Genomic DNA, 27499 nt, shown 5'->3' with positions numbered 1-27499 from the left:
TTGGACGGGTGCCGGTGGGTAAACTGTCCTAGTTGGGTTACTGACATTTTAGGCGAGAGAGGTGAGAGGAGAGAGCAGATGGCACTCAGGAGGGGATACGGAGCTGCCAGAAGACCTGGACACCGGTCAGGATAGCTGTGGGTCAAGTAACAATTAACATGATTCAAAATTTTGCGAAATACGTGACGCAATTAAAACCGAAAAGGAAAACTCTGTGGAAGATATGTGATCAGTGTGCTCCTGTATGCAGTACAACACAAGCTTCTGACACATGTAGACACAGCACACCTTTTCCTCTGAATATCATTTATTGTTCAATCTACATCGGTCGGTCCTTGGACAAACCGCCTCCGCTCATTTCATAGTTTGTAGGATACATTTATGACCAAAGAACACATTTCACACTGCTACAGATTGACAGAACTGCCATATCGAATGTTAAGATATCTATTTACTGTCATGCTGAGTGTTTTTATCAGTAGTAATGACTTACTGATGCTGTTACTGCTGCTAGTGTGGCTTCTGGCATAATAATGGCATCTATAAGTCCCTGGTGGGTGGACGGCATTCCATAGTATCGTCCTTCTATGGTAGGAATTTGTACTGTAATTTACAGTTAGATGAGACTGGACCTCACATTGTCTGGCCCAGCTTAAAACAAATAGACAGACAATGTATTATGTTAATACTTTGTAGAAAAAATCATATGCATTGATACTTTCACCAATCCTCATAGCACAATGTCTTACTTGTACCTATGTTTATTAGTTGTGCAATATTTTGAAGATAGTAAACAGCTATGATCGTATAGAGATCTTAATGTATCTACAGCTTTGTATATCCTTTTGGTTATGAGGATTAGCATAGTCATCCTGTACCTAATAGTAGTTCATGGTTACGCTGTATATAAAAAAAAAAGACCTCCACAGAGTGACACTTCTGTACATGTATGTGTTTTTGTTTTGTACATAGCTGTAACGGTTAGCTTTCCTTTTTCACATTGTCTCGCTCCGTCTCTCACCATGTTTAAATGGCAACTCCTTTTGTGGCTTCACTTTGGCAGTCAAACCCAGTGGTGTGGATGGAGGACCCATGGCCTCCCTTGTCCGAACACTTGACTCTCAGAGAGTCAAGTCAGCGCAAGGCCCGCTTTCCTGCCACGCCCTCAGATGGGCAGTCTTGTGCAGCATAGTTCCTTGTATAGTCTTTGATAGTTTGTAGTTAGCGCTTTCGCGGCCAACCAATGTTGTGCTAGTTTGTCGAACCCCCCTGTCGTCTGGCTGGTCTGTAAAAGGCCGTTTTCACAGTTAAGTCCCAAGCAGCAGTCTTGTTCAGGGGCGGGGTTGAGAGACGCCAGAGGCTCTGAAGGGCCAGTAGTGCTGGTCCGTTCACTCCAGCCAGATGCTAGACCAGTGGTTCCCAATATTTTTTCCCCTTCGCTTCACTCCAAAGCTTTTTAAGCTCCCTTTGCTTTGTGCCATGTTGTTTTATTTTTAAGCTGTACTCATGCAAGACTCTCTGTAATCCTTGTAATTAGGAAACACTGTGCTAGCCCAAATAGACCAGCCTTTTATGGCATGCAGCTAATACGGCTATTTCAGCTATAAAAACCGGCTTGTTTGAAGTATATATTTCTTGCAGCAGTATCAGACAAAGTACACTCTAATGAAAGCTGGAAAGACAATGTGTGTGTGTGATGGAAGCTTGTAATATGACACTTGTGAGCCATGTAATACATACGTGTAATCAGGAGCATCTGATGTTAGCAGTATTAGCTACAGGTGCTAGCCGTTTGTGGTTTTAATGGCTGACTGGGGTAAAGGCCTGTATACGCTGTTGCCCTTCAGGGCCCTGGGTCTGTCCTTGACCTCTGACATTAGGATCATGAACCATCTCTCAGGGGGGAGGATTGAACATCCAAAGGCCTTCTTCGAAATGTGGATGCCAAAATGCAGGTCAATGAGGAAAGAAGAAAAAGTATCCAGCCACGGTCTGCGTTTACTTAAAGTAGTTAAGACTTAGAGGGTTTTCATATGAACAGGCAAAGTTGTCATTTTGTTGAACAAATATTCTGTGGAGGATACTTTTTCACTCTTGTATTCACTTGCACTCCCCTCGGCTTTGCTTCTCAGCTTTCTCTCTCCCCTCTGCCGTCCTCCAGCTCCCCTCACAGGCTGTTCTTGTCTGGCAACTCGGCCTCTGGACTGCGGGGAAAGTACACGGTGGCTTTGTGCTCCTCGTAGCGGTCGATGTGCTTGAGGTGTACCACCATGTGCAGGGCGTAGGCTAAGACGAGGAGCAGGATCAGAGATGTCACCAGGCCCATCAGGATGGCCGGCGTCAGGAAAGTGGCACAGTCGCTGGCCGACGCGAACTTGTCCGACTGCACATTGAAGGCCTGGATCTGCCGGAGCACAGAAAGAAAGGCGGAAAGATGAGATTAGGCTAAACTAAAGAGGACAACTGGCTTACCAGGCACCGAGACACTGGGCAGATGGACAGGTTGAGACAGCCTAGCAGATGGCTAAACAGACAGCGTACAGAAAGATTGACAGACTGCCAAACAGACGATAACAGACAGGCTGACTGACTGACAGCCAAACAGGCGGAGCACAAAGGTAAAAATGGCTGGCAAACATACAGACACATGCACATGTTGGAGACAGGGAGCAATAGGCTATGATATAACAGTGAACGTGGCGACATTAAGAGAAGAATTACACAACAGAAGCTGTGCCCCTTGTGCAACGGTGTACCTGGAAATCAGTGAAAGTGATGTGCCAGTTAGCTGATGTGTCAGTGTGGGAGCTGGGCACTAGCAGGGTGTCATATTTGTGCAGGCTGCTGACGTGCTGGCAATGGTAGGATGAGGTGGCAGGAGCGTAGACCTCGCTGGCGTTAAATGTGGCCTCCTGGGTCCAGTTGTAGTGGATGTGGACGCTGTCAAGTGTGAACCAGTTTTGACCAGCTGCCTCATAAAAAGTGTTCGACATCTGAAGCCTGGCCAGAGATACAATGAAGATTGTAAGTGGCATGTACAGTCCACACATGTTCACTTGTATTCAAGATAAATGTGTGTTTTACCTGATTACCAGACCTCGCAAGTCCTCCACATCACCAAACCTTAATGAAAGCCTGTTACAAAACAAAGAAAACACAGATATTAAAACTTCTGTTTAAGTGCAACAGATATTATTATTATTAGTTATTGTTATTGTTATTGTTATTGTTATTGTTATTGTTATTGTTATTATTATTATTATTATTATTATCATTATTATTATTATCATCATACCAGTCCAGTTGCTCAATTAAAATGTTTTCAGTTAATGTCTCAGTTCAGTTCATTAGCATCTCTACAATATATGTCATTTGACTTTCTCATTCAAGACAGTAAATGTGACACCTCTGGATAACTTTAAGGAGACCTCGGGACAATTCTCAGCCATCTTTGAGGTGACAAAAACAATCATATTTTTATAAATCGCGGACGTTTATTTGGTCAGTGACTTACGTCGCCTTTTCCTTGGTGCAGATGGAGCCTTTAGTGTCTACGGGTGAGTTGGGGTTGAAGACCTTCTCAGTCAGGTCAATGAAGGTATGGTTCCTGTAGCGGATTGCCAGGCGCTTTGCTTTGAACAGAATGCAGGTCTTCCCATTGTAAGACACGCTCAGCGGGCCATAAGGCCCCATCAGAGACTGGAGCAGCTTCCTCTTACTGAGAGACATCCCTGGCTGATGCCAGTTAAAAGGCTGTGAAACATACAAAGAATAATTAAGCACAAGAGAAATAAAGGCGCTGCAGTAAAGTTGCAACTGAAGTGTGGGAAGGAGCAGCTTTGTGTTCTTTGACTGTCCTCTAGAGGGCGATCAGATTTTAATGTAGAGACATACCAATGAGCTGTGTGCCTGGATACTTAAAAGGATGCGACCCACAAAAGGTAAATGGTAAATAAAAAGGTAAATGTTTTTCCTTGAATAAGAGTGGCTAGCTTTATAAATATGATTTGTCTATACAAGTCACCAGGAAGTTGATCACACATGGCCAAAATGTATGAAGGCCAGTCATCAACTGATGTCAGTGGCAAACTGTAAAACCTTATTCTGGAAAAATGCAGTCTTTGGATGTTCCAGACCATTCTTTAATATATAAGCAGCCATTTCAGTATTATCTAACCAAAAAAAAATGCCACTGTGTTTTAAGCTTCATTCTGACCAGGAAATGTCAGTAATGTGTAAAGTTCAGTGTTCCAGACAGCTGAGTCTCCAATGAAGGATGAGCAGTGTTTCTTTTCTGAATTTGCACATAATAGCGCGGTTGCTGTTAGGACTGCATTTCCTCGCTGTGCATATTAAAAACTGCCCCCCTCTGGCTGTTTAATCTTTTTTTTTTTTTTTTCTCAAAGGCCACATCTCATTGGAGGGCATTTGGGCTAATCCAGCACTATTTTAAAAAGACACATAACGTGGCGCTCACATTGGTTACGAGGCAGCTAATATCATTATGTGTTTATTTACATTTTAAAGCAGCAGTAGTGAATAGGGTGGCTTAGGAGAGGCTGCGTGTAGCTGTGTTTATTCTGGTCAGAGTGCTCTCATATGTGTGGGTGGTAAGCATGTCTTACCTCTGGTGAATGTGAGACCAACAATATTCCTACATCCAAGGTCAAGCGCAGAGTGGCTGAGTGAGTGTGGCCTGTTTTGTTTGTGTGTGTGTGTGTGTGTTTGTATGTGCAGCTAAAGATAGATGGTGGAGATAGCGAGGGAGGAAGAAAATGAGTGCGTACCTGCAGTATTCTCCTGAGTGGGTTTTCATCTTCAGGCGTCAAAATAACCTCTTCACTTTCTAAGCCGTACCCACCATCTTGACCTGGAAACACGTACACACATTACAGCACTCAGAGAGATTATATCAGTATACATATTAAGCTGATTGCAATGCTGCATTGCAGATTGCGACATAAGCATAAAAGTTCAGCCGATTCCACGCACTCTACAGACACACACACACACACACACACACACGCACTCACACATAAGCACAATAAGATCCTGCATACACCTCGCTGCTCAGGCTCCTATCTATTTCCAGTTGTTTTGCGTCATCGCAGTGACTCATCAGCAGCCTGTTTCACAGTTACGGTAGTATTGTTCAGTGTTTACAAATTCTCTTCACCCTGTTCCAGAAACATATGATTTGCAATCACGTAATTAAAGGAACGACACCGTCAGTTATTTTTTTAATGCCCTTTTGTCAAAAGGTCTAAATATAGCATCTGAACTGCTATTGAGGTGTATGGATCACACACACACACACACACACACACACACACACACACACACACACACACACACACACCACACTTCGAAATCTGTTAGTATTACGGCATGGCGAGGATGTCTCCAGCATTAAGAATGAAATGCCTTTGTCAGGACGATCTATCCAACACATCAGCATCAAAATAACCATGGCAGGTCTGATTGAATCAGGCCTTGTGTCATACCACATTTGTTACTTACTTGATGTGACTCTTGTTGCTTGTTTGGGGTTTTCTTTGCTGTGGAAAAGACAAGAGACAAAACATGATCTTGTTATTACAAGATGCGGGGAAACATGGAAGTTTTCTTTCTTTCTTTCTTTCTTTCTTTCTTTCTTTCTTTCTTTCTTTCTTTCTTTCTTTCTTTCTTTCTTTCTTTCTTTCCTCCTTTCTTCCATCCTTTCTTCTTTTTTAATAATACTCCTTAATGTATGGGGTGCTTATGTTGCATTTTCCCCTGTGCAGGAAAGTTCATTTTGTACTGATGCAGCTGCAGCAAACACAGGGATGACAAAAGCTTTGCAGGCTCATCTGCATAAAAGGACCTACAAGAGTATTTCATGTGCTAAAATACATTTTACAAGTTTTTGTGAAGACAGTGTTTGCATATTTGATCCAATAATGGTTGTGCACATTTTCATACATATTTCATACCACAAAGTAGTGTAATCATATGCTACTTAATTAGTGTCAACAAAAGTGTTTCTGCCAGAAACTAAAATGGCACTCAGTAGAGCGCATACCTCCATCAGGGCCCAACAGTTGTCTTTAATTCAATTAAGTCTAATCCAATTTCAAAATCAACAGCCCTGTATCACTCTAAACTTAAACAACCCATAACTTCTCCATAATTGAAGATCTAGAATCCACATCTAATTGTACACACTCATAGATACCAGCCACCTAAATGTGGATAGTTTTTCATCAAGCTCCATACATTATACAGCCATCTGTCACCTGAAACCACTTATCCTTTACATGGTCACATGAGTTGGAGCCGATCATCCCAGCTGACACTAGGAGACGGCAGGGCACAGCCTGTATAAGTCACCTGTTCATCACAGGGCTGACATATAGGGACAAACAGCCATTCACGCTCACATTCACACCTATGGACAATTATGCTCCATCCCTTCATCCTGATCCACACCACAAGTTATCATTAAGTTTTATGGAAATCTGTTCAGTAGTTTTTGTGTAATTCTGCTGACTTGCTGACCAACCAACCAACCAGCCAACCGAAAAGACAACCAACCGCTCAAAAAACCAAACAGTCAACCAACAAATAAACCAACCAACCACTCAACAAACCAACCAACAAACAACCGGACATGGGTGAAAACACAATATAGGTAATCTAATATAAGTAATTACATGCTCTCTGTATGGCACTGTATTTAAAAACTATATGTAGCTACAAAACTACCCTCATGTAGTGTAAGTACAATGTGTGTTTAATGAATAAATATTTTAGTACAATTTACTGACTATTTTGTTTTTTTGCAACATACTATCAATAAAGACTTCTATGGACAGTGAACAGCTGCAGAACACTCTGTATAAACTCAGACTAAGTTGCCCACGGAATTTTATCACAAGTTTATAAAGTAAAAAAGTTCAGTGTCTCTGTTGCAGGAGTTCATAAAGAATTCTGATTCTGATTCTGATTCTGCTTCTTCTAAATGACCGATCTTTGACGTTGGACTGACCTACATAGTGCACAAGGCACAGGGGACAAACCACCGCCTTTTCCTTCACGTGCCTGCCCTAGCTGTCATGCTCTCACCTACAACTAAACCCAGCATAGCATTGGACTTCTTAAAGCTTAGCCTGATCCTTTTAACTGTCTAATCAAAGACATAATGCGCCAGCAATGGGCTTACTGAGCGGCGCTGTCATTGCCAGTTTTGCTTGTTGTGATGGTCCACCCAGTAGTCTGACTGTGTGGTCTGTCCTTGCTCGCCGGGATCTTCTGGCCCGCCTTGCTAATCTCAACACAATAGCCAGTTATAAAGGGCTTGTAAAAGGTAAATCCTAAAACCTCTGGGAGTGAGCATGACAAGTAGAAAGCAGTCTGTTTGTTTATCAGCCTCAGTCACAAGTTTTTTTCAAATGATTTTATGAATTGCAGCACAACAAAAGTGACGTTCACCTGTGATATCATCTCTGTTATCTTTAGTTTAATAGTAACGCTGTGATCTCGGAGGAAAAGCCTTTTTAGAAGAAGATCCACAAGACAGGCTGAGGATGACCTGAATGTTTATACTAAATATAAACGCACAGAAGCCGGTCAATAGCTGTGACTACTGCTGTCAAGGACTGTTCACACTTTGTTTCTCTCAGACGGTGAACCAGACACCAGTGGAACTACCCCATATAATGTAGATAAGTGATCTATAAAGAGCAACACCAACCTACATTTTGTAACAGAAAATGTTAGGAAATCTGTCAAAAAAAGTATATTTGTATTACATTACTTTTTATTTTCACTTTGTCTTTGATTTACAAGTCATTTCAATATCATCACAGCGATGTCATCATTGTTGTTGGTGGCAAGAAAATCCCATTTTTCTCAAATCGTGTCTTGGGATGCTTGTTTTTCACTTGCATTTCATGCCCAGGTCTCAACTTGGTTTTGGACAGATTCAGGGAAAAGACGCATCTTCTCACGTCACTTTGACATTCTAACTGATTGGCTCTGGGGCTGTGTTGTTGGCTCATCCATCCATGGATGCCATCCACGGGACCTCAGACACAGCTGTCAGCATCTTTTTTTTTGCATCCCTTTGGTCCATTTTTTAAAACAATCATACATACTGTTCCTGGAGGAGCGGCGCAGTTGAAGATCGAGATTAAGGTGAACAGAATTGGGCTTAGCCGCTAACAAATGACAAGGGTATTAGCCGGGGTCCAGACATATCAGTTCCAGCAGCCTGCAGCAGTTATCTGCCCGTCTGGTGCAGTTTCCACCTGGGCAATATTGTGTAGTTTAGCGCCAGATGGATTAGGATTAGTGGTAAGCACGGGCCAGGTCCACTGGAGCCCAAATATGGTGTAGGCCGCGAACAAGATGAAGAGATTAAGGCCTGATGTCAGAGCTGACGGCATTCTAGACAGTTCAAGTGTTAATTTAAATCATCACCGGTTCCCCACCCATGAGCATTGTAATTAAGTTGATATCCGCCAGCTGCATGGAGCAGTTCAAGGTTATTTAGTCACATTTGTGGAATATAATCAAATATAAACATATAATTTTCATATACATTATTGGATTTCTTTCTCGCATATACATTCACTTTACATATTGGAATTCCACCAGTATATCCATATTAAAGTCATGGTAATCCTATTGTCCTATTACTTTTATAAACAAAAATATTGATATTTTTCTATTAATAGTACTTGACTGACTGGGTAAAACAAAAAGTGAGTTTGAGAAAACAGATGGGCTCACATCCTGCAGTGAGACTGGCTCATGGTATGCAACATTTAGATGCAAGCTACTCTTTTACTGTCTAGCATTGATTTGGACTCTGTGGCGGGTCGCCTGTCACACAGCTGGAGAGTTATCAGGCGGCTTTCCCTCGATACATCTAATCAAATTCATGATGTTTGTCGGAAGGGATCAGCAGAAACCTACTGTATAGGCCTCTGCGGTCATTTCCTGGGTACCCTAACCCTGACCCATGTGGTTGCCAGCCCTGACGTCAGCATCGTGATTGGCTAATGAGAGACTCTCTGTGTTTGCGCGTGTGAACGCATGCTGGCACCAAGACATTCTGCTTCCTTCGATTTCTACATCTACTATTTCACGGGTAACAAAATGACAGTTTACTTAAATATTTACATCTGCCCAGGTGAATGCTGGGTAAGCATTTGTATATGAATGAGCTGCCAAAAGCACTACGCCTTTGGCAGTTGTGACTGAAACCTCAGCAGCATGGTGGCTACTTGGACGCCGCACGCTCATCACCTGCGCTGATATGTGAAGTGGAACAACAACAGAGGTTAAAAAAATGCCCCTAGTCGTCTAAATGTCACATTTGGTTTACATATTTATGGATTCATGTTAACAACGCGCCGCTACAGTCCAGTTAACAACTGTTTGTGTCGCTTCAAACAAGCTGCATATGCACCCGCCTCCTCCCCCCCCCTCGCCCCGGCCCATCCCAAACTCAAGTGAATAAGCACTCCTTCCTCTGCACCTACCCAGGCCTCAGCTGGCTGAAAGGAGCCAGAGGAGTCAGTGCGAGCATGAGTGTGTGTGACTGCTAACGAAAGCCCAGTCGTTTGTTCCTGTGCCAGTTTCGCGAGGTCAGCAACCCAGGACTGCTGCGGCCCCGTCATTGGCTCAGCCTGTCACACGGTGCCTGGGTGCTGAACAGGCCCTTTATATAATCAAAGCCATGCCAGAGCCACTCCTTGGCTCACCTCGCTCCCTCTGCATATAGCTCTAAATATGCGCGCACGCAAGTGTGCAAACATGCCCCAGCACATAACATATTAACAGCACAATATGAACCGGAACACATTACAATGTCTATTGGTCCGCTGTGATCACAATTACTTTTGGATAAGTAAGTGCCTGGCTTTAAATATTACAAACACTGAGGACCATCTATGCTACTGATGGTATCTGGATCAATACACTTATATTCACTGGACGTCCTTATTCAAGACCGTAGATGGATGGCTGATGATCATCCATTATCTGTGGCTGTGCCGTTTGCTGCTGAGCAGAGGGAAGGTGTGGTGCCTGCCTCCCAAACTTGTAAACAAATCCTCCTCTCCTCTGCTACGACAGAGGGCTGAGCCTCTGCGCTCGAACTCTCTGTGAACCACGATCAGCCAATCCAAGTGTCTATACAGGAATACAGTTTTGGCGAGGAATACCTAGTTGTTAGATGTTTTCCATGACGTTGAATCACTATTTTTATTAGAAACATGACAATAACACAAAAGGTAACCATTGAATGTGGACCTTAAGCCATTAGATTTTAGTTTCTGAGAATAGAGCCGTTGTCATTGTGTATATCAATAGTGTATCAGACTACAATGATATGTTCTCGCACTCAAATTTCCTTATATTATGCCTACATGAAATTTCAAACCCAGTTATGATAGTATTTCACATTGTTCAGGTTGAACTACCTATCCTGTCAAAGGCAGCATTATTTTGGGGGTATACACGAAGCACCTTCATATCTCGTTCATTAAAAAAGTGCTCGACACTCGGCTAAACAGTGTCTCTTATGAAGGAGGTAGACATGTCTTAATCCCACACTGTGCAGGTGCTGGCCTATTAATAGATTTATTAGTGCAGATTAAGCTTTAGGAGTTTACCAGGATGCTGCTCAGAGAGACCTGCTGCCATTTCAGTGTCGCTTTGATAGTAGAGTGGAATATGACCTAAGATCAAGTGTTAGATTTATCTAAATCTGACTCAGCCCCAGTGCTGGTGTTTACCTTTTGACACCATAACTGCATTATCACCTTTGACGTGAACTTTTTGTCCTTTTTTGATCTCTGAATCCATCCATCAGCAAAATCAATAGTGCATGTATACTTGTGAATTTAAAAAATATTTTAAAAATTGCTAAAATTAGCAAAACCGTCAATCTTTCTTTTAATCTTTCTTTGGGGGGGGGGGGATAACAGCATGGAAATCCCCTACATATTACTAATCTGTTCCTATATTTGTGTCAGGGTGTCAGTGTTTAACAGTTTTAAGACAAAGTTCAGCACATGATACGATACACTGATAAACTTTTAGAAGTAAACCAAATAATCTACAAGTCAGTGGTGATTAACGACCAGGAATATTCATGCGAGTCAGTCTTGTGGTGTAAAAGCGTCTCTTACTTGTCACTTGTGGTGCACAAATCCTACAAGTGTTCTCATTCTCAGAATGTATCATTGTTTTGTCGTTGTTATGCAACAAAAAAGATTACAGCGGCATCAATATCTTGTCTTTTCAACTTTGAGCTATGGCTGCAAAAATCTCCTCTAGCAGTAGTTTTCCTCTCATTCTCACTATCTCTGTCTCGAATGAGTAAAAGAGGTCATTTCCAAAATTACAGTTTAGCCGTTGGAACCTAATCTGGTGCCATATTTGGACCATGTTCATTTTCAGCGTAAATGCGTTATTATGACAGTTACATAAAACACAGGGAATGTTTTGAATTATTTATGACCTATTGAACTGCAGTATTTGTGTTTTGAAAAGGAAAAAGTCATCACTATAGCTGCTAAAATGTACCTCTTACACATTTCCTAGAAGGTATTTGGATGGTGATGAACAAAGCTGTTAAAGCAGAAAAATGTATAACCATCCAGTGGGTCCTTTCTGGTTGGTATTTTTTAATTATTTGTAAAAGCTCTGGGCAATGATTCTCAGTCCAGCTCCATATTTGTCATAGTATCTCACGCTCACTGAACATTTTCTCTTCATTATCTTTCTGCAACCCACATGTCTGTCAGCAGCGGAGGCATTCGAACTGGCTGCACCTTTCCCTCTGCATTTCCAACCGATGTTATACACCCTACAAGGCCCTCTGAAATGAAAGGCTGCTCTTATATAACAGCATCTTGGAGTGTGTCAGAGCTGAGAATGGAGCTGCAACTGGGGACCGCAACTGTTACGTTGCAGAGTTGCGTATAAAAGTTTGATCCGGGGAATAGGCCCATAACCCCAGGAGAAATTAACGCAGGCGGTCTCTGTCGGAGTGACTGCAGTGAAAAGTTGAGATAGGGATCTGTCAGGGGTTCACCAATGCCAGATTGAACTGGAATGAGAGCATTCCCATGAGAGTGTATATTGAATTTCTAAATCCAAGTTATCTGCGCCCTAACATGTGTACAGATAAGATTGTTTCCGCAGTGAATGAAAGCGCGACAGTCATAATCCTCCACTCTCTAAAGTGTATTACTGGCCTGAAAGTGTACAATGATTAAACAGCATTAAGTCAGAAATTGCAGCATTTGCGCTATGGAGGATTGTGTGAGCGCGGCATGGCATAGTTTCAAGAGCCTTACATGGCTTTGGCACAATGTTATTGCCTTGACGTCTCTGTGAGCAGGCAGGGACTGGTGTGAGCAGAGGCCCCGGCCGCCGACTCAGTCCTGTCCCTGTGACACTGGCGCGAGTGCCTCCAGGTTAGAGCCCTGAATATTTTATCCAGATTTGACCTGCAGAACTGCATGTGCATTATGCAGACATGGCCAGCTAGAATTCCCTTCTCCACTCTCCCTCTCTCTCCGTCTCTCTCTCTCTCTCTCTCTCTTTCTCTTTCTCTCTCTCTCTCTCTCCCTCTCAATGACTGCATCAGTAAACAGACCCCAACAGACCATCCCTGATGCATCCTCTCCTCTCCTCCCTGTCCCATCCTTGTTTACCTTCCCTCCGTGCTGCTCCCCCTCTTCTCTCCTCTCTCCTTTCCTCCCTCTCCCTTTGTACCTCTCTCCTCCTGCAGGCCCAATGCCCCAGCCTTATTTAGCTCCCCTCTGCCAGACCGACACTAGTGTACAGAGACAACAGCCCCATCCGTGATCGATGAGCAGCGTCTGATGCAGTCCCCAAGACTGAGACAAACAAAGCTTCCCAGCTCCTGCCTCCCTCTCACACGCCAGCGCTGCCTGCATTCACGATTTCGTGGTGCACCCAAGGTGAGATGGGGGGGACGGGAGGAGGAAGGAGGCGAGGGAGAGGAAGAAAGACCCCAAGAGAACACATCAGCATCCCAGCATCCCTGCATGCATCTCCCCGTACCCCTCCCCCCCCCACACACACACCTCCTCTCCCCCCGCCTCCTCTACACCCCTCCTCTGTTCACAGCCATGGAGAGGATGGATTTACCTTCTGTCCAGGATTTCAGGCACTTCGTCATAGATGAGTCCCGGCTGCAGCTCGTCCTCAGTGAAGGAGAGCCCAGGCCGGCTGAGAGCGGACAGCAAGGCGAGGGAGCAGAGGAGGAACGCGTGTGCAGCCATTGAGACAATGAAAGGAGACTGCCGCTGGTTGAGCTCCGCTTCATAATCTGCTCTCCTAGCAGTGCCTGACTCCCAGCTCCTCTGACTGTCAGCGGCGGCGGCCAATCAGCGGCGAGCACGGCCGATCAGCGTGCGTCACAGTCCCCTCCGTTGCACCCTCCCTCCTCTCCCTCCCACCCTACTCCCTTCTCTGTCATCCTCCCTCTGCCTCCCTCACTCTGCTCACCCTCCCACATCTACTCCTGTGCTCTCTATCTTCTCCTCCTCTCTCCCATGCACACATAGCCGCAGGCAAGCCCTAAGTATAGACAGGCTCATTCTTTTTCATAACACATCTCATCATACCTATGCTACCTACAGATAAAACACTCGTACACATGTAGACACACATACTCACACATGTATCCAGGGGCACGTTGGCACACACACACACACACACACCGTCACAGGCTCACAGAGACACACACACGCACACAGACACCTCTGTGGAAAATCACCTGAGAATGTCAAGGTCAGATTGTTGGAGGAGGATAGGAGGATGTTGACATGACTTTAGGTGGCCACACAAGAAAAAAACTGAGCCATGACTGCATGACCTAGATCTCCACATCGCTGCCACAATAGCAGAATTAATTCACTTGATCTATGTGTTGTTGTGAGCACTGAGAGGGCCTGCGGCGGAGGAAATTGTCCACTGAGGCTGCAAATATGGATGACAGGAACAGCTGAGCAGCCGTGGGATGACACAGGGACGAGGGTCCAACCCTGCCGACCCTGACGGCTGATCCCGTTTCCTCCTCATTATTTAGCCCCCATGCGTGTGACGCCCGGGGATCTTGATACATCCTCTCATTTCCTTTTATTCCCATATCCGATGATGATGTGATGATATTCAGAGCAGAACGTTAAGAGTGGTTATATAACCAAATGTTTTGACCTACTATCGTGGATAGTCACAGTGATGCATGGCGATGAATCACACTAAAAGAGTGGCTGCGGTGCAAAATCTCAGATCCATCCTGTCGTAAACCAGACGCTCAACTTAAAACTCAAAACCAGTTCTGATCTAAAAAGTTTTGGCCTTTGTCACTGTGTTATGGAGATATTAGAAAAGTTTAAGAATGTTTTAAACAATAAGTATTATATGTTTTACAGTTGAGATGTAAAGGTTCAGTGTGCAGTATTTGGGGGGATTTATGGGCATAAATGCACTATAATGTTTTTTCATTAGTCCGTAACCCCTTGAGAAATGGAGCAGACGGATCCAAAGTCCCACCCATCTTAATTACTGTTGCTAGGTCGGACTAGCCTGACCATAAGAAACATTAGCGGACCTGAGATGTGAATATATACAATGCGACGTGTCTGTGTGGACTGTAATGTTACCTTTGAACAAACACAGGCGCTTGGTGATGGCGTTGATGTTCAGATGATGGTGAGGTCGACCTTTGACATCTTTAGCAGCCACTGTAAGGGATGTTGAGAGGAGGGGTGTTCAGTTGGTTACAAAATGCAACCACACTGCTGGATGCCACTAAATCCTACAGACTTGACACGGATAGGAATAGGAATTATGTTTTGTTTTGAGGTTATATCACAGCTGAGATTTAGTCGAATATTAAAACCCAACTCACCGTGTTAGTATTTCAGGCATGTGTGTTGCCCAGTAATTCATCATGACCTATTTCTTCTTTTAGGAAATGGATGCAGACTAGACTTTAAGAAAAGCGAATAATGCCTAGTATAGCTTTATAGAAATGACTTGCCTATGGTGAACACACTGTTGAACAATTAAATTGTAGGAAAGTACTTTAAAAAAAAAAACCTTGTAACGCTGGTAAGATTTAGATTTTTCTTTCTTTTCTTATCTCAGTTTCTCACCATTGTTCATTTTGGCATGACTTGTGGCGCTGTATCATTCATATCATTCTGTTTGCATGTGTGAGTGTTCAGAGGGCTGAAGTATTGCTGAAGGTAGGAGAGGTCAGCCGTGTCTCCTAGGCCTATACAGTAACAGGAGGTGACTAAAGGCTGCCTCAGCCCTCTGCGTCTGCCTGCCGCGGTCACTTCAGCGGGCCAGTGTGTCAGTCTACTGGAGGGAAAGTGCAAACTAGACTGCCACTGCTGTCATCACAGAGTGACAGCATCACAGAACGTCCTGCAGACAGACGCCCAGGTGTGACGACTTTAAAAGAAGATATTACGCTGTGATGTCTCATAACGTTAGGCCCGCTATCCATCTATAGTGCGTTGAGTATAGACCAGGGGTGCACATTTTCCCTTCAGGGGGCAAAACTGGAACATAATGGTTGGCCATGGGCCAAAGGAAACGCCAATTATGTTGCTGAGGTGCAAACCCACGCTGCTACAAACTGACTTGATCTGGTAGCTTATGGTGGCTGATGTTAGCCAGTGTGATCTACCCTGAGATAATGCTGTCCGTAAGCGTTACCTCTACTTTTTGGGACCGTTAGACCATGTTTTTACCATTATCCCATCCTTTTCACCTGCCAGGGTGGTTGCTGTTCTAGTAAAGCTACAGTATATAGTCTTAATGCCTTTCTGATGAGGAAAGCTTGTTCGTATAATGTGCTATATTTGAGGCTGTGGTCTGTGTAGGCGCTGCGTGAGGATCCGTGGCACGGCGCTCTTTTTTGTCCAACTGGTTCATGAGTTTGTGTTTTTTGCCCTCTCTCGGTGAGTCATACAGCCTTTTTTTTTTTTTTTTGGATTATGAAACAGATCGAACGTACAGAGCTGGGGGTACTGTCTATTTATAGGTATGATCTCATATCCAACTTTTTAATCCTGCTCTTTTATGCCCACATAAAAAGCTGAGGCCTGCAATACACAGGGTGATGTAACAGGTTAGCGCAGGTTTAGACTGCCCTATTGCATGTGTTGATGATGATACATGGCAGCTAATCTACCGGCTAGCATGAGCATCTGATCTCCGCAACGTTAAAGCTGTGGAAGCATTAATCAAAACGCTAAAGCCTGCATTCATTAAGAGGCCTCGAGTGTTGTGGGGGAGTAATCACTGAGCAGCACTGTAAGTATTTAGATGTATTTATAGTACGGTGTTTGTTCATGTGTGTGTCTGTGTGCATCCACACATTTCTGCTACTGCATGAGTGTGTTTTGTGAATTTATTGGGAGAAAAACATGGCGAGAGACACATTTCATCATTATGTGTTTTTATTGGTAGACATATTTGCTTTCCGTCACAACACCGTCCATCATAGTTCACTGTTTCTGTTGCCCTTTTTGATGACCTTGCTCCCCACACACGCACACAAACACACACGAGCACGCACACACACACACACACACACACACAAGCTTTCGTCTTCGGACAAGGTCAGTAAATCAGGCAACATAAGATGACGAAATTAAACATCAGGGTCCTTCATTACCAGCGATGTAACGTATTAATTACGTCTCATTTGTTCTCGGGCAATCACATTTACACTCCTCAAACCGATTAACGACAGGATGAACTTGTGACTCTGTGAAATGAAAAAACATTACTAAGAAGTCCCAATCCTGTTTGCTGAGTTTGCATTCAACTACACAGTATATATTTCCAACATTTATGCGAAAAAACATCGTTTATAAAAACTAGCCTATTTATTAAATATAGAACAATCTCCAGGTAAGCACACGGTTTGCTGATTAATCTGCTGAGATTACATAACGTCCTTAAAAGCTTTCAGTGTGTCGTTGCTTCACGTAATACAGGCGTTGTCCCAGGCAATATGATAAATGGAGGACATATTATCTATTGATATGCAACTAAACTATTATGTAATATAAAGCTAAGAAATGAGGCCTTATTATCTCTCGGTGCACTCTGCTTGTACAGCACTCTTTGTTTAAAACTGTTTATATTTAATCATAAATAAACATATATTCCTCCTATAAAAACTATATCCATTCATAAAACTCTCACCACATACTCATTTTGGTTCTATTAACCAGTGAATTTCAGAGAGTTGCTCTACACCTTTAAGCCGGCAGGATCGATCATGTGGCGCTACGCAAAACGAGAGACCCTCCACACAGAGCAATGCAAAGATGTGATTGGCTGAAACCTGTGAATGGCCGTCTGTTAATGATTAACATTCATGTCACAACACTGCAGCTTCATTCAAGTTGTTGGTTGCTCTCGGCTGGCGCTATGCCAGACTGCACCACTTGAGGGCGCTCACATATAACCCAGATATGTGCCTTCGGTCCTTCAGTAGTGTGGGCTTATTTCATGAGGCACAATGTCAGTGTTAAAACATGGAGGTGTCCTATAAAGGGATGATAATCTGCTCTACAATGCTGTGCATTTAGCTCCGTCAGTGACTCGACAAATAAATTAATAAATTAAATACATTCAAAACAGCATATATAACACATCATCTGTTAGTATGAGAAAACAGTTCCACACCAGAAACATCTGTGTTACGGTATGTCATTTTTCAAGCTAATTAATTACACACTTAACCATTTCTCTAGTCAAATAGCAGCAACAAACCTCATGCCCTGCGAGAGATCAGGCTGAGAGCTCACCTGATAAAACTCTCCCCTCACACAACTCTAATTAATACATTCCAGACAGCTGATATGGACAAACAAAACTGAATGTCAATGGCGATGAGAAAATGAAAGGAAAACCACCGACATGCATCGAGCCCTCAGAATAAAAACTATTACATTTTTTGTCTAATATATATATACGTGTTTCCTTCTTTCTTGTCTCCTTTCCAGAAGCAAAATGAACGTGGACGAGGAGAGGGAGACACTCATTTGTAGCGTTTAGATGCATCTTTCTTAGTATACTGAAAGACCCCTCTGTGAGGACGTAAGGCCTTCTAGTAAAAAGCAGACCTAGATCTATACACAGTGCTTTGTTGTGACTACGACCATTTTTTCTTATTATTACTGTCATTAAAACGCAATCTGAAATTGGAAAAATGTGTACCCACGGGCCTACAATATTGTCTGCAAGTTTGCCTTTTTTTTCCCCCCGCACCCGACTAGCCTAAATGAAAAAGAATAAAATCACAGATAATATCAGAAGCACAGGTCTATCCATGTATCGAGAATATAGTCAAGCTAGACGACAACTATCATGCCATGATAATAGAAAACAGTCTAGACAGTCATGATAATATTTCCTCACGTCGTTATTGTGGCTGGATACAGATTAATGTTCTCGTATGATTTGATTGTCTAGAAACTAAATGTCAGAGAGAGCGAGAGAGAGAGAGAGAGAGAGAGAGACAGAGAGAGAGAGAGAGAGAAAGAGAGAGGCACCAGACTGTAAGGAAAGATGAGTAAAACAAACCAGTAAACAAATAAAGAAGTCTTTCTATAGAAATATAAACTCTAGAATTGTCTGATAACTATGGAGTTGGTCAGCGCCTGATCAATGCACACAAATATAAAACGGCAGTCCTGGGAACGAATCGTTTGCTCTGATCTAGGACCAGCTCTAGCCTCCCTGCTTTCAAACATTTTTGCCACGACGCAGGAGAGGTGAAAATCAACCCCAGGTCAGCGTCTAAAAGCAACTAGTATACGAGTCTATAAAATGCGCATAGAAGAGAGAAGGCACAGAAACACAAACCCACCGTGGAGTGGGGCGGACTGACAGCAGCAGTTTTTTCAGGAGCAAACTGGATGAAGCTGCAGGTCTGCTGGCAGCAGATGGGTTGCTTACAACTCGCGATGTCTGGAAAAGAGCAGAGATTTATATATTTGCTGTCATACTTTCGTTCAGTTTGTTTCGGATCTGACTTGAGTCCCGCGCCATTCCTCGCCTGGCCTGAAGCTGGCCGGGAGCCCCAGCCACAGAGTTGGGTCAGTCACTAGCGCCAGAGTCACATTCATTGGATGTCAAACTGAGAGGCGACTCAGTCGCGGTCCTGAACGCACCTCTGTAGACAAAAGTGGCTTCTTCACTGGATCGTTTGCACGAGTGTCCCTAACCCTGCACTGAGCCCCAACAGCTGGTGTACTTTATGTCCCACAACAGAGCAGATCTACAATGCTCTCCTGCGAAAGGGCGAAGCCACTTTATGCTACAGATGTGATGTCGTCTTTTTGTTATTCACCTCATCCTATTTCATCACACCTGTCTTCTCCTGTGTTGTCTCATTTGCCCCCTTCGACCTAACAGGTTCTGTCTTGTCACCAACAGGCTTGACCACAGTCAAGTTTGCCGCCACAGCCCCTTTGGTCTCTTGCCTCTTCTCCTGTTTGTCCCCGGTCTTGCTGGTGCTACGTTGGTGGACTGGGTTCGTTGCTTTCACGATGACGGGTAGTTTCCCCGGGGGCAGACGGGGGTCTTCTCCAATGTTGACGGTGAGGTTGGTGTAGAGAGGCTCCAGCTCCTTGGAAAGGAGCTCGTAGGTCAGAGAGTTGAGGCCGTCAGAGCGCCAGTTGAGTCTGGTCCTTTTCAGAAGGTCAAATCTGTAAAGACGAACATAATGCAACAAGTCTGTGTTTGTTTCAGGGTCAAACATGTCCTCGAGTTTCTGCTTGAAGTCACTGCTCTGAGAGAGAAGTAGTTCCAGCACATAATGCCCACAGAACCACAACTTGTCATTTTCACACTTTAGTACAGACTTTTGCTTCCTTTTTGGCTTTTGCACAGACTAAATAAAATGTGTGACTTAGCAAAATCTGAAGGTTCTGGTGGGCGGGTTTTGTTAAAGGTGCAATATCTAAGAATAGGAGTAAAGTCAAATTCATATTTAAAACAAACAGTTGGCAACATATCGCCAGAATAAACTGCTGCTAACTTTCCAGACTGGAAGCTCGGAACACCATGAGTTTCCACAGCTAGCACAGGAGCACTGGACTGGGAAGAGCTGCGGTCAGCTGGTGAGCATGCTAATTTCAGTAGGTATCTCTACAGCACAATAAATAAACATGCTAATGTCACAACTGTATTTCCTTGACATTCTGTTGATAACTTAAAATAACTTTAATGATTGAATGTTAAACTAAAATTCTCACATTGCACCTTTAACTTTGTTACCTGACAGGGCCGAGCTAGCATATCCCCCCCCCCACCCCCCGCCCGTGTCCAGGCTTCCTGCTAGGCTAAGCTATCAGATGCACATGACAGTGAGAGTTATCTTTTCATGTGAGTCTCTGCCAGAAAGAAGCCTTTATCCCCGAATGTCATACTATTCCTTCAACAACTCCACATGAAAAATCCTTCTCCTTGCAAGTTAATAAAGTGCTCCTGACACGGGGAACAAGGTCAGTCTTAATTAAGTTGGAGACATTTTCCCATGTGAATATGACTTGTGGCCCTACAGCTGATTTGCTGGAGCTTGTTTTTATAATCAAGAAAATCGTGCTGAGCATCACTGACAAGAAAAATTACGTGTCTTTTTTAAATCTGAAAACAAATAAGCAATGCCGCCCGAGGCAGTACAAATCGTTGGCTTGACAGCCGAGCAAAAAAGGCAACCCTACATAAAACAGTATCAGCGAAAAGAGAAACAACCATTATCGTAGAGACGTATCATGTGAAGGGCTGGAGAGAGAACAGGTGGGGACGAAAAGGGGAATACAACATAATTCTCATAGTTCTTTGATGTCTCCATCAATGGGAATGAAGCCAGAGTGAAGTGTTTATGTGACAATGTGAACACCATTGTTTGATAGTTCAAAACTATTGCCTAAAATGATATTTAAGGGAAAATATTCCTACATAATTTCTATGTGTGTGTGTGTGTGTGTGTGTGTGAGTGTGTCCATCTGTACCTGCGCGGGTTCTGCTCGTTGCCTCTGTCTCCTTTATGCTTGATCATCTTGTAGTGACCGATGGCCACTGGAGGGCGCATGATCTTCATGCCAGAGAGACGCACTCTGGACGGGCAGCACAAAACAGAGGTCAGCAGGAACCGCAGATTCTCATTCACAGGAATTTGACTGGAGAACTAAATCTTCCAGTCAGCACAGTCTTACATCAACAAAAGCCTAGCGCTTTCTATTTTCTATAACCAAAAAAAAAAAACAACAGCAACACTCTGTTCTCAGTACATCTAGGCTGTAGTTTAAAAGGAGAACGTATGAGAATATCATACTCTTATGGGCTTTAGGAGGTGGAAACACTGTGGTTCCCTTTTTTTCCATCTCTGTTGCTTCTGTACCACCCAAGATATCTAAGTATAGACAGTTTATGGTATATTTGATGTTGGGAACAGCACACAATGTTCTGAAAACCATAGGAAAAATGCTATTGTACTGTTGCTTCATGCAGTAATAAGAGAATGTTTTTCAATATTCATTATCTTGTACCTATTCAGTGTCGATCATAACAGAAGGGTAACGGGTTAATGCTAACAAAGCAGCGAGTGAAGAGAGAGCACCGCAGCACAGAAATCTCATTAGCCTGAAAACTGCCTGAAAGCGTGGAAGCACTCAGCCCAGCCCAGTGGTGGGACACGCATTTACTCAAGTACTGTACTTAAAGGGTAACTCCACTAATTTGCTCTTGGGGACCATTACTGCATATGTGAAAAAAAAAGGGTATAAAGCCTTTTGCTGCTCCAGAGGAAGTTGCATGTAGTCCAATAAACTGCCTCAGTCGCAAAGTTGTTTTGTGGGTAATGTAGGCGCCAGGTTTTGAAAAAGGAAGACAAGTGTGAGGAATAAAAAGGTGATATCTCTGATATCTCTTGTGTGTCAATATTGATAAGCCGCTTTAAAATGAGTCCAACAGTGTTAGTCACGTACAATGCACACCAGTGGACAGCTTTTCGTAACCTGGCGCCTTCATGCACCCACAATGCAAGTGGGCCACTGAGTGACATCGCTTGAGGCAATTTTGACATACTCAGCTTCCTCTGGAGCCACAAAAGAATTTTTTTGCAAATATGTAGTGGAACGCCTCAAGACCTGTAAACACACTAACATGTGCAAACTTGATGGCGTTACCCTTTAATTGTAAATACTGTGATATATTTCCATTTTATACAGCTTTATACATACGCCACTACTTTTGTCTGACAGCTTTAGTTATATATATATTAGTTATTTTTCCAAAGACAGTTATCCATACTGTCTTTCAAGTGACAACCTGACAACAATGTGTCGATTGTAAAGGTTCATTACCATCAGTTTCAACTTTATGATGGCCATCTAAAAAAATGCTACAGATTAACCACGTATTGTTAGAAACATCAGCTTCAACTTTACAATTAAAAAATAATGCTTAATAAAAGGATTATGACGCATTCCAGTGTTTGTTAACAGTTAAATAACCATTAACTAAAGCTTAGTTACCAATAAACTACGCCTTATTTAAAGATTGTTATTATATATATATATATATATATATATATATATATATATATATATATATATATATATATATATATATATATATATACACATACATATATTTATTCCTATAGTGTTACCGATTAGGGGTTTTCACAGGACTGTGCACTACAAACATATGATGAAGTATGAACATTACTGTTGATCAAAAGTACCCAACAGTTTACAAAGTCGTTAAATTAAACATAATCTTGTAACAACAATGATAGCAAATATAACAATATGATAGTTTAAGACTGACAGGCACCATTTTACCGCACAAGTGGTATGTTACATTATTTGAAGCACATTTTGTTGATTATACTAACAAACTAACTAAGGTTTTGTATCCAGGACTTTCACTTGTGGGGAAGTGTTTTCAAAGTGTTGTTTCAGTACTTAGTACTTAAGTGAAGGCTCTAAATACTTCTTCCAGCACTGACCCAACCCAAAGCTGTGAGCTAAACAAATCCAAACAAAGTACTCACTGAGCCCACTCCAAGAGACACACAGCAAAGCCAGAGCAGAGGGAGGGGACGTGAAGATGAAAGATGATGTGAGAACACATAACACCAAAAGTCAAAGAGAAGGAGAACATGTGGTAACTGAACAGTAAATATGAAGGGAAAAAAAGATGAATGAGTAAAAGAAGAGGCTAGAAGAAAGTACAAGAAGCACGCGTGCGTGTCGTTCTGATGCTGAGCATGTCAGCATGCACAGTTTACAGATCTCTCCGTCATCATGCCAGGATGTGGATTCACCCTCCTCACCTGGCAGCAATGTCATCGTCCTCTCCGCCCCAGCCCCAGTACTGGTTAGGGAAGCCGTTCATCTTCATGTACTGGTCTGGGGTCACTGCAGACACCCCACCGAAATACTGAGGGTACGGCAGCCTGGGAGGGTCACATCACCAATGTGCAATCTTGAAAACAATGTCTCAGCACAACACACTCATAAACAAGTCCATCCACGCACACATGTACCCGGTGCTCCTACCTGTATCTGAACTTGTCCATGGCCACCGACAGGTGTGTGGGGAACTGCTTGTGGCAGGTGTAGGTGTTGTGGTCGTTCTCAGGCAGCAGGTCGACGTCATGCAGGAAGATGCAGCTCCAGTCTTCGTCTCTGAGGGCCTCCCGCACGCCGACGTTCAGCAGCTTGGCTCTGTTAAAGGTACCGTTCCCCCACTGGAGACACAGACACACATGTAACACACAGCTACACATAGATGCGTTAATTCAAAAACATAAAACAACCGTATGTGATGCGAGCTTGTTATAATACTTTTTGTATTATTGTTATCTTAAATACCCAGTTAATTAGGGTCAGACCGCAGGATTTGCAATGTCAATTAACCACGACTGCTCCAACTTTTCTGCTGCTTGATACAAAAGCACAACTTGCACAGCTCCAATTTTGCTCCACTAATCTACAAGACATGTCCGTCATTACATAATTTACTCTTGGCTGGGATGTCTGTTGACCATGAATGACATGCACTGACATGAGGCCTGCTGTGGTTGTTGGATAAAATGCACTCTCCAACAAAATCACCTGTATCATTCGGGAACGATAAAATCTTCCCATCGCTTTCCGACTCGATACTTGAGGCAGCAGCCGACAGTACACATGGCGTATTGTTTGTTTCTTTGAAATCTTGATATTTGCTTTGGGGACAATGAAATGGCTGGCTAGCTAATCTTTTGATAAAAAATACCATCAGATCATAGTCACTGTTTGTCTACCATACACAGCGTTATTGATTTTCGATCTTGCTTCCGTAACGTAATGTTAGCTGTCTTGCTAATATCTGAGCCAAAGGCTTCTATCCACGAGTTTCTAAGGGAGGTCGCTGGAGAAACAAATGTGGGTGATACTTCTGGTGGAAGAAAGTATCATGGTAACTGACACAGTGGTTGTACTTGCGAGGCTTTAGGAGTGTTAGCTTAGTTTGCTAAGCAAGAATATTGTTAGCAGTGTTTGTGAAATAGAGTCGCTAACCTAGATCTGAATGAATGAACTGTGGGCTAGATCACAAGTCGCTCTCTAAAACAATGATTGGCAACTTGTTACCGTGTATAAACGCTGGTTCTGGATAAGTGACAGGACACTGCAGAAGTCACAGCCATTATTAGTGGAAGGTATCCCGAGGGAAAGGACTGCTGTGGACAAGGTGAGCGGACTACTTTATCTCCCCTTTAAGTTGCATCTTAGGTTTGATTGTGCTCTGTGTGATCCTTATGCTTTGTGTACCATCAGGCGTTGCCAGGGAAATGGAGTCATTGCTTGTGAAAAACTTTTTTTGATTGCAAAATGTAAATCAATGGTCCTATTTTTTTTTCTTTAGCACGTCACCACAGTATAAGCAGGATAAAGCCCCTTCGAGGTGTCAATAATCAGGAATTAATGGTCTGACGTCCACGTCCACATTAATTACTGATTATTAGACACCTCGTGAAGCATGATGCCTCACATGTAACACACCCGTATTTCACTCAAAGGTATCCTGACCTGCTGTACTATATAGATGCTGTAGTGGATCTGCTGTCTTTGCAGGAAGGGATGGAGATGGTAGAGGAGGGCGCGGAGGTGGGTCTGCCGGTTCCGGTACGGCACCACGATCGCTGTGTGGTGACGGGGTTCACAGTCTGGGGGCCGGTAGCGTCCACCTGGCATCACCAGCGGATTCCTCTGTCTGATCTCCTCCAGAGACAGAGGGGAGGAGAGGTGGACGGACACAGGTCCGACTGGAGGAGGGGGAAAGGAAAAAGACTGATATTGATTGTCCGGCTTTAGCACAATGCCATATATGTTGCGTTACGTAAAACAGCACACACCCAGCAGCGGGGAGGGGATCTGGCAGTCTCTCAGCGGTGCCCCCGTGGCGGGGGGTCCGGTGCCGGAGTTGCGAGGCGGGGGAGGCGGCACTCCCAGATGACTGAGGTTGGTGTAGACATCGTGAGGTCGAGAGTAATCAAACTCCGGCTCCGTGGTGTGCACCAGGACGGACACCAGGCCTCTGAAGCCCCCGAGGGAGAAGTAGAGAACAAAGGCAAACTGGAAGCCCACCAGCAGGGCCAGCGTGCACGGGGAGTCCAGAGAGCGGCCCCAGCACGCCATAATAAAGCTAAAATTGAGCAAAATTTGACAAGGGGAAAACAGGATAGAGGGATGGGAGGACAGCCGGGCAAGGAGGGTGGAGGAAGAGGTGGGAAATGAGCAAGGGTAGGCAGAAGGAAAGGAGGGGAAGGAGGCAGCGCTGAGGGCAGGCTCAGGCGTGCAGGAGGCAGGCGTCCATCTGCAGGAACGGGTAGCAGTGGCGGTGAAGATCAGACGGCGCTGCCATCACCTCCTGACCTCACTGGGAAGCAAGGAAGAAAACACACATCTTGGTCAATGACGCTCATTGCTTCTTGTTATCGTGCATCACAGTCTGGACGTACCTGGATTTGCACAGGTCTAACTAAAACCTCTTCGGGGCCAAGAGGGGCTCGCTCCACATCGCTCCTCCTCTTCCTCCTTTCATCATCAAACTCTCTGTGATTTAAAAAAAAAAAAAAAGAAAAAGAGAGGCGACGTGAATGAGAAGGGGAGGAAGCACAGCAGCAAAACACAAGCGCACTCAGCGTTTATCCACCGTCAGCTGAAAATAAGCTGGGGGAATGACAGGCATCTACAAACGAATGTCACGTTTGCTTCTTTATTTAGAAGGGCTTATTTTCAGCTGTGACATTTTCCATGGGGCGTGCTATTAATCCCAGCACCACCACAGTCAGCCTCGGTCCGAACAGTTACACGTTAAATAAATAAATAAATAAATAAATAAATGAATAAATAAATAAAAACCCCGTGCAGCTGGATGCATCACTGGGAAACTAGGATTCGTGGCTGTTACCACGACAGAGCAGGAAACAGCGCCATGGTTATCAGGGTAGCCTTCAGTTCAGGTGATTAGCCTATCAGCATTCATCGTTGGGCCTGTGCAGCCAATGGTAGCATGCATTATTTACGTTTATTCGACCGGACGCTGCAGGATATTTCTCCTCCGGTCCCCAAAGGCTGCCTAGAAATCCGACGATTTTGTTTGTAATTCTAGGCTGCACGGGAGCTCTTGCCGACTCACCAGCACATCCCCCCCTGCGAGGTTTCAAATCCAGCCCCCGGCTCTCCTCTCGCAAATCGACGGGGCCGCCAGCCACCGAGAAGGAGAAGATGGAGCGACGGATACCGTTTTTTCTCCCCGATGCTGGTCGCTGGTCCTCCTTCTCCTCCGCCTCCTCCTCCTCCTCCTCCTTCTCCTCCTCCTCCTCCTAATCTCTCATCCGCGGCGAAATCTCCCCGTGGCTGCTTAGAGAGCGCTGCGAACGCGTTCACACGAAAGAGCATCGCCGCATATCGCTCCAGTGTCAACACAGGCGAGTGCGCTGTGCCTCATCGCTGCTGTCTCACCGTGTCATTGGACCAGATGGAGCCGGGGCGCACGGCGGTGACGCGTCCGGCGGCATATTTGAAAAAAACTGTGATTTTTTTTTTTTTTTTTTTTTTGCCACCTATGATGATGACTAATAAATACATTCATGTTTGAGCATTTAAAATAATTATTCCATTGATCTTTGTTTTATCTGCCTTGTCTGGTTTCATGTTCGTCTTGTTAAGCACTTCCTAACTTTGTGAGGCAAAGTGCTGCATTGGCTTAAATAAAGTTATTTGTCCATTTTTGAGTGACTTTATTGACAGGACGGCTTCAGAGATGACAGGAAACGGAGGGGTGTCACGCAGCAGTGGGTCCCAGATCGGGACTCGAACCTGCGGCCGTTGCAGCGAGGACAAAGCATCTGCACATGGGAGGCTCCAGCAAC

The 27499-nt window shown here is 43.9% G+C and overlaps 2 protein-coding genes across 2 annotated transcripts; both read right to left on the bottom strand.

The window, feature by feature from the left end:
- Window positions 1–937: 937 nt before the first annotated feature.
- Window positions 938–13376, bottom strand: atp6ap1lb (ATPase H+ transporting accessory protein 1 like b). The gene is made up of 7 exons (XM_037102717.1): window positions 13174–13376; window positions 5521–5558; window positions 4788–4870; window positions 3515–3753; window positions 3085–3135; window positions 2757–3000; window positions 938–2404 (listed from the first exon to the last, which is right to left on the bottom strand). The coding sequence occupies exons 1-7, from the start codon at window positions 13305–13307 to the stop codon at window positions 2168–2170; spliced, it is 1026 nt and encodes a 341-aa protein (XP_036958612.1). The 5' UTR covers window positions 13308–13376; the 3' UTR covers window positions 938–2167.
- A 3107-nt stretch (window positions 13377–16483) lies between these two features.
- On the bottom strand, window positions 16484–27191 carry b4galt3 (UDP-Gal:betaGlcNAc beta 1,4- galactosyltransferase, polypeptide 3). Its single transcript, XM_037102986.1, has 8 exons — window positions 26764–27191; window positions 26084–26177; window positions 25478–26001; window positions 25152–25387; window positions 23637–23827; window positions 23411–23533; window positions 21081–21185; window positions 16484–19772 (listed from the first exon to the last, which is right to left on the bottom strand). Exons 3-8 carry the CDS (start codon window positions 25758–25760, stop codon window positions 19421–19423), a joined length of 1290 nt encoding a protein of 429 aa, XP_036958881.1. The 5' UTR covers window positions 25761–26001; window positions 26084–26177; window positions 26764–27191; the 3' UTR covers window positions 16484–19420.
- Between the last annotated feature and the right edge of the window lie 308 nt (window positions 27192–27499).

Source organism: Acanthopagrus latus, chromosome 7, assembly GCF_904848185.1.
Source record: "Acanthopagrus latus isolate v.2019 chromosome 7, fAcaLat1.1, whole genome shotgun sequence".
Taxonomy (NCBI): Eukaryota; Metazoa; Chordata; class Actinopteri; order Spariformes; family Sparidae; genus Acanthopagrus; species Acanthopagrus latus.
This window is presented reverse-complemented; position numbering and strand designations above follow the sequence as displayed.